This window comes from Microtus oregoni, unplaced genomic scaffold (genome assembly GCF_018167655.1).
Source record: "Microtus oregoni isolate MIOR12 unplaced genomic scaffold, Mior012 000010F_ref0000083, whole genome shotgun sequence".
Classification (NCBI taxonomy): Eukaryota; Metazoa; Chordata; class Mammalia; order Rodentia; family Cricetidae; genus Microtus; species Microtus oregoni.
The window spans coordinates 37,192,001-37,203,490 of NW_024543069.1; the positions used below are offsets into that span (position 1 = coordinate 37,192,001).

The window sequence follows — 11,490 nt, forward strand, 5'->3', positions numbered from 1 at the left end:
TCAGGAAGCCCTGATACCTGTGTCCCTGGATCCTGGGTATCTGAGCTGTTTAACCATTGTGTCTTTGCAGACATGATGACATGTGACTCCTGTAGCTAGTGGGCAATGGCCCTGAAGCCTCTGCCTAGCTCTGCTACCTCACTTGCTGTACCAGATACTGGTGGCGTTGGAGGCGTGTGGAGAAGCCCATTTCGAAGGGACTGAGGTTTTCCACCAACAACCAGCACTGCTCCCCAGAGCTGTGAGTTTTCTGTCCTACAAGGGGAACCTGGGCTGCAGGACAGTCTGCAAACGACACAGCATTTGAGAATCTCCAAGCTAGAATCACCCAGACTAAGTAACAGACACACACTCATGCACACACACACACACGCATGCATGCGTATAAACACACACACACACACACACACACACACACACACACACACACACATGCGCTATGGGAATTTCACTATATAGGTCAAACTGGCCTAAAACTTGCTTTGAGGTTACAGCTAAACTCAAACTCATGATCCTTCTGCCTCAGACCCTAAGTGCTGGGATTATAGGGGTATGCTACCACGCCTGACTAAAAGTATTCTCAAATCCTTGACCCACGGGTAACTGGCAAAAATTGTTAACATTCTTGCTGTTTTTAGCCATTGGGTTTTGGGGTACTTAGTTACACAATATTATGATCTGTGTGCAAAGTGTCCTTCAAAAGCTGCATGTGTCGAGGGAGTGGTTCTCAGCCGGCAGTGGCAATCGAGAGGGGACTGGACCATGAGGACAGGAAGGACATCAATGGATGGATGAATGAATCCATTGATAAATTCAGGCAAGAATGAGCTCTCAGGAAGTGGGGCCTAAACTCGGGGTGTGGCTTTGAAGAGCGCATTTTGTCCCTGGATCCATCCACTTCTACTTTTCCTTGGTTGCCTGAACCTAGCAGCCTGTCCTGGGGCTCATACCAGTGCTTCCGTTTCTCGCAGGCCTAAAAGCAAATGGATCCAGCTGACCAGGACCCAAACTCCTGAAATGATGGTTCGAAATCACCCCGTGCTCCTTAAAGTGAATTTCTTTTACACATTTTATGACATGACCAAAAAACTAAGTGGCCCACTCGATAACAAAGAACTTCATATCTGTCAGAGTTTCACCATCTGAGATACTGGTTCTTCTGAACACGGAGCTGTTGAGGTGGGGTCTCAAAAAGAACCTTGAAGACATTTTGTTTCTCTTTTTACAAAAGAAGGAGGAGGAGGAAGAAGAAAGAAGAGGAAGGAAGGAAGGAAGGAAGGAAGAAGAAGAAGAAGAAGAAGAAGAAGAAGAAGAAGAAGAAGAAGAAAGAAAATTGAATTTCAAGCCAGCAACAGAAAGCTTTTGTAAAATATGACATTTGAAATTCATTTTAGGCCGGGCGGTGGTGGCGCACGCCTTTAATCCCAGCACTCGGGAGGCAGAGGCAGGCGGATCTCTGTGAGTTCGAGACCAGCCTGGTCTACAAGAGCTAGTTCCAGGACAGGCTCCAAAACCACAGAGAAACCCTGTCTCGAAAAACCAAAAAAAAAAAAAAAAAAAAGAGAGAGAGAGAAAATAAATGTACTCTGTCTTACATGACTTCTGCAATTCTAACGGGCAAGGCAGCTTGAAGTGAAACTATGGACACTTGTTCACAGCAAGGAACATCTCCCAACCTTCCGATGGCACTTTCTTTAATTCTTTAATTTTTTTTTAATTCTCCACCTTTAACTCTTCTGTGCCTCTTTTGGAAAAGTGCAAGTGGTACACATTACCAGAGACATTAATTACGAAGGGAGGGAACAGGAGTTCCAATAGCTGTTCCCAATGGGAGTCTTAAGGACACCTGCAGGAAGCCACCTGCAGGCACCCGGGGATACTGGGCGGTTTCTCCTGTCTCCACCCGCTGAAGTACGCTCTGGAGAAGCTAGCTAGCGCCTATCTCCACGCAGGAGAAGATCCGCGGCGCTCGTAGATCTGGTCCAAGGGTCCAGGCGCTCCTGGGGAGCCGCGGAGGCCAGGCGAACCGCAGCTGAGCTGGGGACCCGGGGGCGAGCGCGCGCAGCCTTTCCAGGCGAAACGCAGCGCACAGCGCCCGGGCGGTGCCCAGCATGGAGTGGGAGCTGAATCTGCTGCTCTACCTGGCGCTCTTCTTCTTCCTGCTCTTCCTCCTGTTCCTCCTGCTCTTCGTGGTCATCAAGCAGCTGAAGAACTCGGTGGCCAACACAGCCGGGACGCTGCAGCCCGGGCGCCTGTCACTGCACCGGGAACCGTGGGGTTTCAATAACGAGCAAGCGGTGTAACCCAGCGCTGGGCTGGTCTCAGCTCCGGAGGGGATTCAGGTACACCCCTCGGGAGTGGCGGCGGGGGGACACACTCTTTGCTCCTCCCAGGTCTCCGGACCCTCTCCAGGGCAGGGGACCACAGCGACAAGAGTCTGGCCAGGGAGCAGAGTTTTTCTAGAGCAAGCCTGATGCCAGGAGGGGAACTCGGGGTTAGAGGTCAGTTTGGGAGCGAGAATGGATGCACACCTGTGAATTCTTTGTAGACGAACTGCATTTGTGCAAAAGTCCATTATTCAGCCAACTCAGCTCAGCCACTTCCAACAAAATTAATTATCTAAATGCTTTGCTTTGAGGGGCGTTCCAATATGCACGGGAGAAATGATTCAGGGACCTGTTGGGGGCGGGAGGTTTCCTCCTACTTTTGATTGCTACTCCTAGTCTAACCTGCGGGGTAGCCAAAGGTGGGTTTAGACCCTGGGACAGCAGAGGGTAAATATGAGAATGATTCGCTGGGAAATGACCTTTGGACGCGGCCTGGAGGGCAGGCAAAAGGGGCTGCTTTGCAGAGGGTCGGGCTAGCAGAAAGAGCTGTGTGAAGGGAGAGGCCTGCCGGCGGTTAGTTTATCAGACCTCTTGGAAAAGGCTGACCATCAGGAGTAAAACCCACCTGTGCTCCCTAAACAAGGTCAGACAACGTTAGTTTGAGAAATCGTTTCATTCATCATATCCGATCGCTTTTCTTAGATCTACGTCATCTGGACCCAGGCTGGTACCCTTGACTCCGATCACAGCCCTGCAAAGTTGGACAGTGGCTGGTGGAAATCTTCTCGAGAAAGGTATGCTGGGGCCTCTCACTCAGGCTGAGTGTCTCCAGATCCAGGGCCTATCAAAGAGAAGGGTCGGGATGCAAGAGGCAGGAACCTGGAAATTGAGGGGTTTCTGCTCTGAATCAGAGAGCTTCCTCCAGAATCAAGAACTCAAGGTGATGTCTTGTGGGAACCGTGGAAATGATGGGGCTTGTGGGAATTATAAAAAGGGGCCAGGAGCATTTGCAAATTTACTAGCCACTCCCCCCCCCCCCCCCGTTTTTGAAAATAGTACTAAGGTGCAAATATAATTTGTCTTCAGTAGGGAAAGTTTGGGACACACTATGCCATGGAAACACTAATTTTACACACACACACACACACACACACACAGTCTATGGAGAGTTAAACCCCACAACATCATGTTTTGCCAAGGCTGATCATACAGAAGGGAATGGTTGATAATTTAAACGAAAGTGAAAATAGTCCCGTCTAGGGGGGTAACTACCAGAAACGATTTTGGTTGGAGACAATAAGTTGATTTCCTACATATTCTAAGTCATTCTGACATAATAAAGCTGTTTTTAAATGAAGACGATGGTTTGTTTTAGCTATTATTTCTCGGGTAAATTCTTATCTCCTTGTCACATCTTTATCAAAGATATAGTGAGGCTTGATTTCGGTTTCCAGTCTGAATTGCAAACTCTGCAGCCATGAATCTGCATTGTGATTTGAACAATAGTCCTCTAATTAGCTTATCTCTACGTAGTGATGTTTTGTTACAAGGCTGCGTGGTTATTATGAACATGGACAATGAACATGGGAGTGACTAATGAGCAATTATATTTGTTTATAAGGGCAGAAAATAATCATTTCATACTTTGTAAATAATCAGAATGTAAATTACTTTTAACCACCAGCTTGGCTTCTTGACTTTGTAATCTTTTCATCCTCCTGGTAGTCCCGGGCTCCTGGGGTCCAAGAGTGTAATTCACCCCAACCTTTCACTGACTGGAGAGGACAGAAAACTTGGGCATCTCGGTATTAGGCTGATCTCTGCAGTTTTACAAGAGTGGCTGCCTTTCCACAGGGCGATTCTATCACAGCTGCACTAATTTGTCAGTTACTACGTTCTCATTTATGTAGCCCCACCCAGGATATTTATTCTTCTCACCTGACTTTTACCTGGAACTTATTTCTAGAACACATGAATGAAGATTCCTCACATCTGCCCTCAGAATGTGTTGGTGACATCTTTGCCCTGCCCTCTGGTTAGTAATTCCACCTTTGATAATTCCACAACTGTGGATGAATTGCCTTTTCTATTTCTTTTTTATCCAATCACCATTTTCCAAGACCCAGACCCAAAACTGATCCTCCACGGCAGAGATGCTTTTTGTTTATTTGTTCTCCAGACGCAGAGTATCGATATATAGCCCGGGCTTGCTGTGTAGCCTGAGTTAGCCTGGGCTTGCTGTGTAGCCTGAGTTAGCCTGGACTTGCTTTGGGCGCCAGATTGACCTTGAATTTGTCATTCTGCCTCTGCCTCCCAACTCTGGTATTACAGGAGTGTGCCGCTAAGCTTGGCTCAAGAAACTACATTTGAACTAGATCTAATGTATTGGCATCCAGAATCCTCCTGGATGTATGGATTACTCAATTCATTGACCACCCCCTAGTCCTAATATCCCTGAATTCTGATATATGTATGAATAAGATAGGGTCTCACTATAGAGTCCAGAATGCCCTGGAACACACCAGCTGCCTGGTTCATCCCCCTGATGAGGATGTACCTCCATGCCTGGTCGATAATACTTTGAAAGATAAGGTAAATATGAATTAGCACTAAAACATTTGGTAAGTCAGGAACACTTAAAATAACTGCTCATTTTGTAAACCTAATTTTATTATACAATATTATTGTTTTGTTTTCAACACAAGGCCTTCACGAAGGCTAGAAGGCAAATTTATTTCATTATGGGTCATAAGAATAGATGCATTATTAATGTTTTATTTCAAATGTTGCTATTTAATAATTAGGTCTAAATTTTGGTTGTTTAAAATGACTTCACATCTTACGAGGGCAATTTTGGTTGTTTGCTGATGTCCAAACTTGTGATGGCAATGGTTGTACATTGAGAAGATCATTTTAAGTTGAATGAGAATGCTACCACATTCCCATTTTTGCAAAATCTAAAATGTCTCATAGAGTGGGTTCCCCATGCCTGTACTTCAATTGCAAGGCCAGGTGCGGCTGTGGGCCCAATGCCATCTGCTGCAGTCCTACGTGTGGCATGGGGGATTTCTCCAGCGTTCACCCTGTGCATGGGCTTCTGGGAGGAAAGGATTTGTTTTTGGTTCATTGCAGAGGTGGAAACTTGGAACAAGGTATGCAAAAAACATGCGACACCCTATTTTTAATGCAGCGTTCTATGTTTCCAATTCTGTCTAGTTTCAGACCAAGTGCACTGGAATTCAATTATAAACGAGGAGAATTTTGAGCATTGTGAATGGTTAAGCCATTTAAGGATAGTTGGAATCCACCCCCCCCCCCCATCATGATTTAGAGACTTTTAGAATTCTAGTTATACTGACGCAGGATGTAGACAGTAACTGCAGGGTTCTGTACTTTCAAAATAACGTTTTCAGCTAGCCTGTGATATTTGTGCCTACCTAAGCTGAATCTGCAGTTAAAACAATAAGAGCATTGGAATTTGTGGGGCGTCTGTTGCCCCACGTTGGGCACCATTTTCCAGTGTTCACCTGTCACCCCATGTAGTGATGCCATTTGTTAGAGACCAGCTTCCACAAAAATATCACTTGCCAGGGTAGGGGCATGGGGGTTAGAAAAATAGTAAAGAGAACAAAGACATGAGTGAAAATAATAAAACAGAAAACATAGGACAGTATCAGGAGGGCGTTCCAGTGATCACTCCCTGGGTGGAACCCATTGTTATCTCCTTAAGGAAGTAGGAACTTAGATCCTTAGACTTTTGCTAGGGGTGGAAACACAACTACTTCTCTAGTCCTGAAATGCAAGGTCTGGATATTAACCACACCTGTTGACAATAACCTTGAAAGAGCAGAATCTCTGACCTAAATCTAGACGGGACCTTTATTTGAGGTAGAAACAGACAATAAACTTAAAAGGAACAGAAGTAAGTTCCAACTCTGACCTTTTGTCAGGGTAGAATTGCAAGAAGTTTGAGCAAAGAGAAACTCTTTGACCTTCAGACAATGTGGATATAGGCTCCCATTTTTGGGCCCCATAGGCCGTTTTGTTCCCCATCCCCCACCAGATTCTGACATGGTTTCCATGGCTCCTCACAGGGAGGAGAAAGCTGAAAGGAAAAACAGTCTGAATTCACTTCTTTCTAAAGAGCTTCTCCATGGACAGACCCTCTCTCATTGACGAGAACTGTCACTGGCCATTGTCCTTTGTAGGGTTCTTTAACGATAGAGTTGTTGTCTTCAACCAAAATCTGAGCTCTCTAGATAAAAACAATGCAGGTAGATGTTGGGTGGACAACCAGAAGTCTATGCTCTGGAACATAGTACAATTCAAGAAAGATGAAACTTGTGATTCCCTCTCACCTTGAGGGGGTGTGGCTGAACAGAGCGAAGACGTCTTCTTAGTTCTCGGGAAATGTTTGTCAGGACTGGTTTCCTCTCTGGACAGCTGACTTTCCCTGCACCAGGATTTTCTAATCAAGTATTCTGGAAGCCTGCACATTTGTGGCTCTGTGTGTGTGTGTGTGTGTGTGTCTGTGTGTGTGTGTGTGTGTGGGAGAGAGAGAGAATGTGTGTGTAGGTGGTGGGTCTTCACGACTCTTCTTAGAGCTTTGGTCGTGGCATCAGTATAGGTTGTTTCCTTTTGCTCACTTTTGGTCCCCTTCATCATTTCCCTGTTAGTTAAATTTTGGTGGTAACCAAGTTTTTGTGTTTGATTCCCACAAAGGCCATCCCTTTCATATACGGAGGAAGTCACTCTGTGCTCAGAAATGCTACCTCTCTTCCTGCAACTCCACTGTCAATCCAGGAATATCCTGGGAGATCGCCACTGGAGCTGCTTCTCCTCACAGCCTACGTACTGGCCAGCAGAGGGAGAAGAAACACTTCCCACACCCAGCGCTGTGCAAAAGAACTCTCTGTGATGGGGAACTGTTCTATATCCGTGGTGCCCAAGGCGGCAACCGCTAGTTACAAGTGTCTAGTGCACACTGAAATATGGCTAGCGGGGCTTACATCTTACTTCGTTTCACCCGAGACAGCCACATGGAGAGGGTGGCTTTTGTATGCACTGTTCGTCCCGTTCCCTTGTGTGTGTGTTTTAGAGTCAGAAGGGGAGGAGGCAGCTGCTTGTGTGCTCCACACCCCATGGGCTTCACTGCTCTTCTTGCAGTGAGTTTGTCTCCTTGAGGAAAAAGAAAATTAGTATGTTGGAAACTAAATTGAAAATGTTATTATCTACCTATTGCATGTCTTCTTGTACCAAATGGAATAGGTTTTAGTGACACGTGATCATGGAAAAAAATGGCAGGGCTGATCCACCATATCTCATGACCCCAGTCCATGTTCCTGACAGGGGTCATTTTTTTTTTCAAATATTTGTTTGTTTCTTATGTGAACAGTATTCTGCCTCTGTGTCTGGACCTCTCTGGAAGAGCAGCCAGTGCTCTTAACCACTGGGCCATCTCTCCAGCACGGCAGAGGTCATTTTGTCTTGTATTGTTTATTCCATTTTAGTTTACTTTTTATTATCGTAAATGCCAAATGATTATTTTGTGTATGTTTTTCAAGATACCTAATGGTTTATATTTTTTAAAGTTGTGAAATAAACATGATAATTACAAGTAGCTCAGGTTTTTTTGTGTGATTTTTAGTAACTTGTAATTATCCTAACTTGGTTGTCTAAAATTAGGATATGGTTAATAGAGGAAAAGAGATATTGATTTTTATATGATTTCCCTTTTAACAGATGACCTTATATGCCAATGAATGTTACCTTTCAAAATCATTAAGCGATTCTTCTGTTATGTTTGAAGTTTGAGTAGAATATATTGTCTCCACGTTTGCTGTTTGGGCTGTTGTGTGGCGCCGTGGGAACTGTTAGTGTCCCAGGCATACTCCTTTCACAGACACAGAGATTTCCTCCTCCTGTGGCTAATCTATGGATATATTTGGAAATGTTCTAATGATATGTTTTTAATTGTGAAGTTTTAAATGTATTCACCTTTTGTTCGTTGCTTTCTGTGTCCTCTTTTGAAGACATTTGCCTATCTTGCCCTTACCCAGGTTACCAAGAACATTCTGTTGTGTTTTCTTCTGCACTAGAAGTACAGTTTTTTGATTTTCGAGGCAGAGTTTCTCTATGTAGCCCTGGCTGTCCTGGAACTCACTCTGTAGACCAGGCTGGCCTCAAAACTCACAGAGATCCACCTGCGTCCCTCTGCCTCCAGAGTGCTAGGATTAAAGGCGTGCACCAGACCTGGCTTAGAGGTATAGTTTTTTGTTTTTATTTTTCAAGACAAGGTTTCTCTGTGTAGCTTTGGAGCCTGTCCTGTAACTCCCTCTGCAGACCGGGCTGAACTCCCAGAACTCCACCTGCCTCTGCCTCCCCAGCACTGGGATTAAAGGCGTGTGCCACCACTGCCTGGCAGAAGTACACTTTTAATTTATACTAAGTTTATTATTTATCTTGAATTGAATTTTGTATATGGTATGTGGTAAAGGATGATTTTCCCTTTTTCTATAAATAAACAAGCTTTCCTCAAAATTTCCCCTTTTTGTTCCTCCTTTCTATCCTCCTCCCTCTCTCCCTCCTTTTCTTCTCTTTCCTTCTCTCCCTCTTCCTTCCCTCCCTTTTTCTCCCCTCCCTTCTTTATCTATTGAACAGACATTACCTCCGCCTTCATCAACATCCAATGGGAAAGAGTGGCTGTCTTCCTGGGTCTTTCCTGTTCTACGGGACCCTCCCTGCAAATGCCAGTGTCTTAGCTCCATAGTAAGTCTGGTCATTTATGTACGTATCATGACTGGGGTTATTAAAACAGGCTCCTAGTCACAGGCTGGAGGTACCCACCAGGAAGCCAGAATACGTGGAACTGAAATAGAATTAGTAAGAAAACCCCAGTGAAGGCCAGGCTTCCTTCACTTAAAACTGAGTCCTGGTCTGGGGTGTTTCTGGGTTAAGGAGGATGCCTCACTGTCCTGTTGGTCGTGGCAAACAAGAAGGCCCCCCTTTTCTCTCGGTTCCAAGCCCTGAACTCAGAGCTCAGTGATGAAAAGTGTCTGCACTGTGGTTCACTGAGTCTACGCAGCAAACTTTGCTCACTCCGTCTATGAGTACCGTTCCCCACATCTGTGCCATCTGCACTGATTTGCATCATGCTTAGTTAAAGATAACAGGCAGTATCTTACCTTGCTGGATATTTATAAAAGTGACTGAAGACAGAATGGTGTCCAGGAAGGGGATATGTGTTTATGTTTCTACAAACAGAGCACATGTGTCTACTCTCCCTTCTGAGCAACTTCTCTTCCGGAAGCACGGGGTATTGAGGAACGCTTTGTTATTATTGGAAATGTTTTAAAGATATATTCTTAATTGTGAAGTTTTAAATGTATTCACCTTTTTTTTCGTTGCTTTCTGTGTCCTCTTTTGAAGACATTTGCCTATCTTGCCCTTACCCAGGTTACCAAGAACATTCTGTTGTATTTTCTTCTGCGCTAGAAGTACAGTTTTTTGTTTGTTTTTTGATTTTCGAGGCAGAGTTTCTCTATGTAGTCCTGGCTGTCCTGGAACTCACTCTGTAGACCAGGCTGTCCTCAAAACTCACAGAGATCTCTTAGCGTGAGCATCGGTCATTTCTCTCTATTTTTTGTCAGCTGCCCACGTTTGCAGCATTCTTTGGTTCTTCATTGGTCGTTTTATGATATGTTCTCTTTGTTTGTTTAGGTATGGTCTCAGTCTGTAGCATAGACTGGCCTTCGATTATGGTGATCCCGCCTCACTCTCCTACCTTAGCTTCCTGAGTGCTGGAATTACAGGCATGAGCCACCATGCCCTGCATGGCCACCAAAATGTTAAAGACCCTTTTGATGTGAAATATACATCTATACATTCATGCACATACTTATATTTTAAAATCTAAATGGAAAACTATATGCACATTTTTAAGTTTGTTTTTAAGATGAATCAATCATTCCATATTCATTTATTTAATCCATATTGACTGAAGACCTAGTTGTAACTCTTGTTATTTAAGCTTGATTCATAAGCAAAGAAGACAGCAGTTCTTTGCTCATGGGGCTGCTTCTAGTGTACACACGTGGCCGCGTCTAGTGTACACACATGGCTGCATCTAGTGTACACACATGGCCACTTCTAGTGTAAACACGTGCCTGTTTCTAGTGCACACATGTGGCCCCTTATAGTATACACACATGGCCGCTTCTAGTGGACACACGTGGCTGCTTCTAGTGTACACACGTGGCCCCTTCTAGTGTACACATGAACCTATTTCTAATGTACACACGTGGCTGCTTCTAGTGTACACACATGGCTGCTCCTTTCTAATGATGTCATAGCAGCTCAGGTAAAAGAATCATTTGTTCCACCGACTCTTTCTTTTTTTTTTTTGATTTTTCGAGACAGGGTTTCTCCGTAGCTTTTGGTTCCTGTCCTGGAACTAGCTCTTGTAGACCAGGCTGGCCTCGAACTCACAGAGATCTGCCTGCCTCTGCCTCCCGAGTGCTGGGATTAAAGGCGTGCGCCACCACCGCCCGGCCACCGACTCTTTCTTAATGTACATGTAGCTGTCTAGGCTTTTGCCATTTTCGGTAACACCACATGACCCTTTGAAATAAATCTGTGATTGGAATATGTATAACTACAGAATAAAATACTAGATGTGACATTTCTGGGTACATGCAGTCTACTTTTTTATTTTGTTTTTATTTATTTTGATTTATTCTTTAAATAGTTTTCATAGTTTTGGAGAACAGTTTTAGAATTACTAGGAAAATTACGTAGCAAATAGTTTTAAAATACACCTCCTTCCCTGAGTAACAGCGTCTCCTCTATTAGCCTTAACACCCTGTTTAGTGTGTGACACTTAGCGCAACCGTCTGTGGGCAAATGCCCTGTAGCCCGTGCCGGAGGACAGTTGTCATGCTGATGCTGACCTGTGTCTGTATGGCTTACGCTAAGATTCCCTCTATGTCCTAGTGCTAGCTGTTTTAACAAGCTGATGTGGCATGTACTACATCAGAAAGAAGTTCCAGCCAGGCGGTGGTGGTGCACGCCTTTAATCCCAGTACTCGGGAGGCAGAGGCAGGTGGATCTCTGTGAGTTCGAGGCCAGCCTGGTCTATAAGAGCTAGTTCCAGGCCAGGCTCCAC

The 11,490-nt window shown here is 44.7% G+C and overlaps 1 protein-coding gene across 2 annotated transcripts; it reads left to right on the forward strand.

Moving 5' to 3' along the window:
- Nucleotides 1-1,861: 1,861 nt before the first annotated feature.
- Smim43 (small integral membrane protein 43) lies at nt 1,862-11,087 on the forward strand. 2 transcript variants are annotated; one of them, XM_041658925.1, is made up of 3 exons: nt 1,862-2,342; nt 3,030-3,121; nt 7,050-11,087. In XM_041658925.1, the coding sequence occupies exon 1, from the start codon at nt 2,112-2,114 to the stop codon at nt 2,301-2,303; it is 192 nt and encodes a 63-aa protein (XP_041514859.1). In that variant the 5' UTR covers nt 1,862-2,111; the 3' UTR covers nt 2,304-2,342; nt 3,030-3,121; nt 7,050-11,087. The 2 variants fall into 2 exon arrangements, with proteins under 2 accessions (XP_041514859.1, XP_041514860.1); XM_041658926.1 differs by lacking the exon at nt 7,050-11,087 and adding an exon at nt 4,294-4,363.
- The last annotated feature ends 403 nt before the right edge of the window (nt 11,088-11,490 follow it).

Excerpts from the sequence above, each read along its gene's own strand:
- Smim43 (XM_041658925.1), top strand. The coding sequence starts at position 2,112 with ATGGAGTGGGAGCTGAATCTGCTGCTCTACCTGGCGCTCTTCTTCTTC.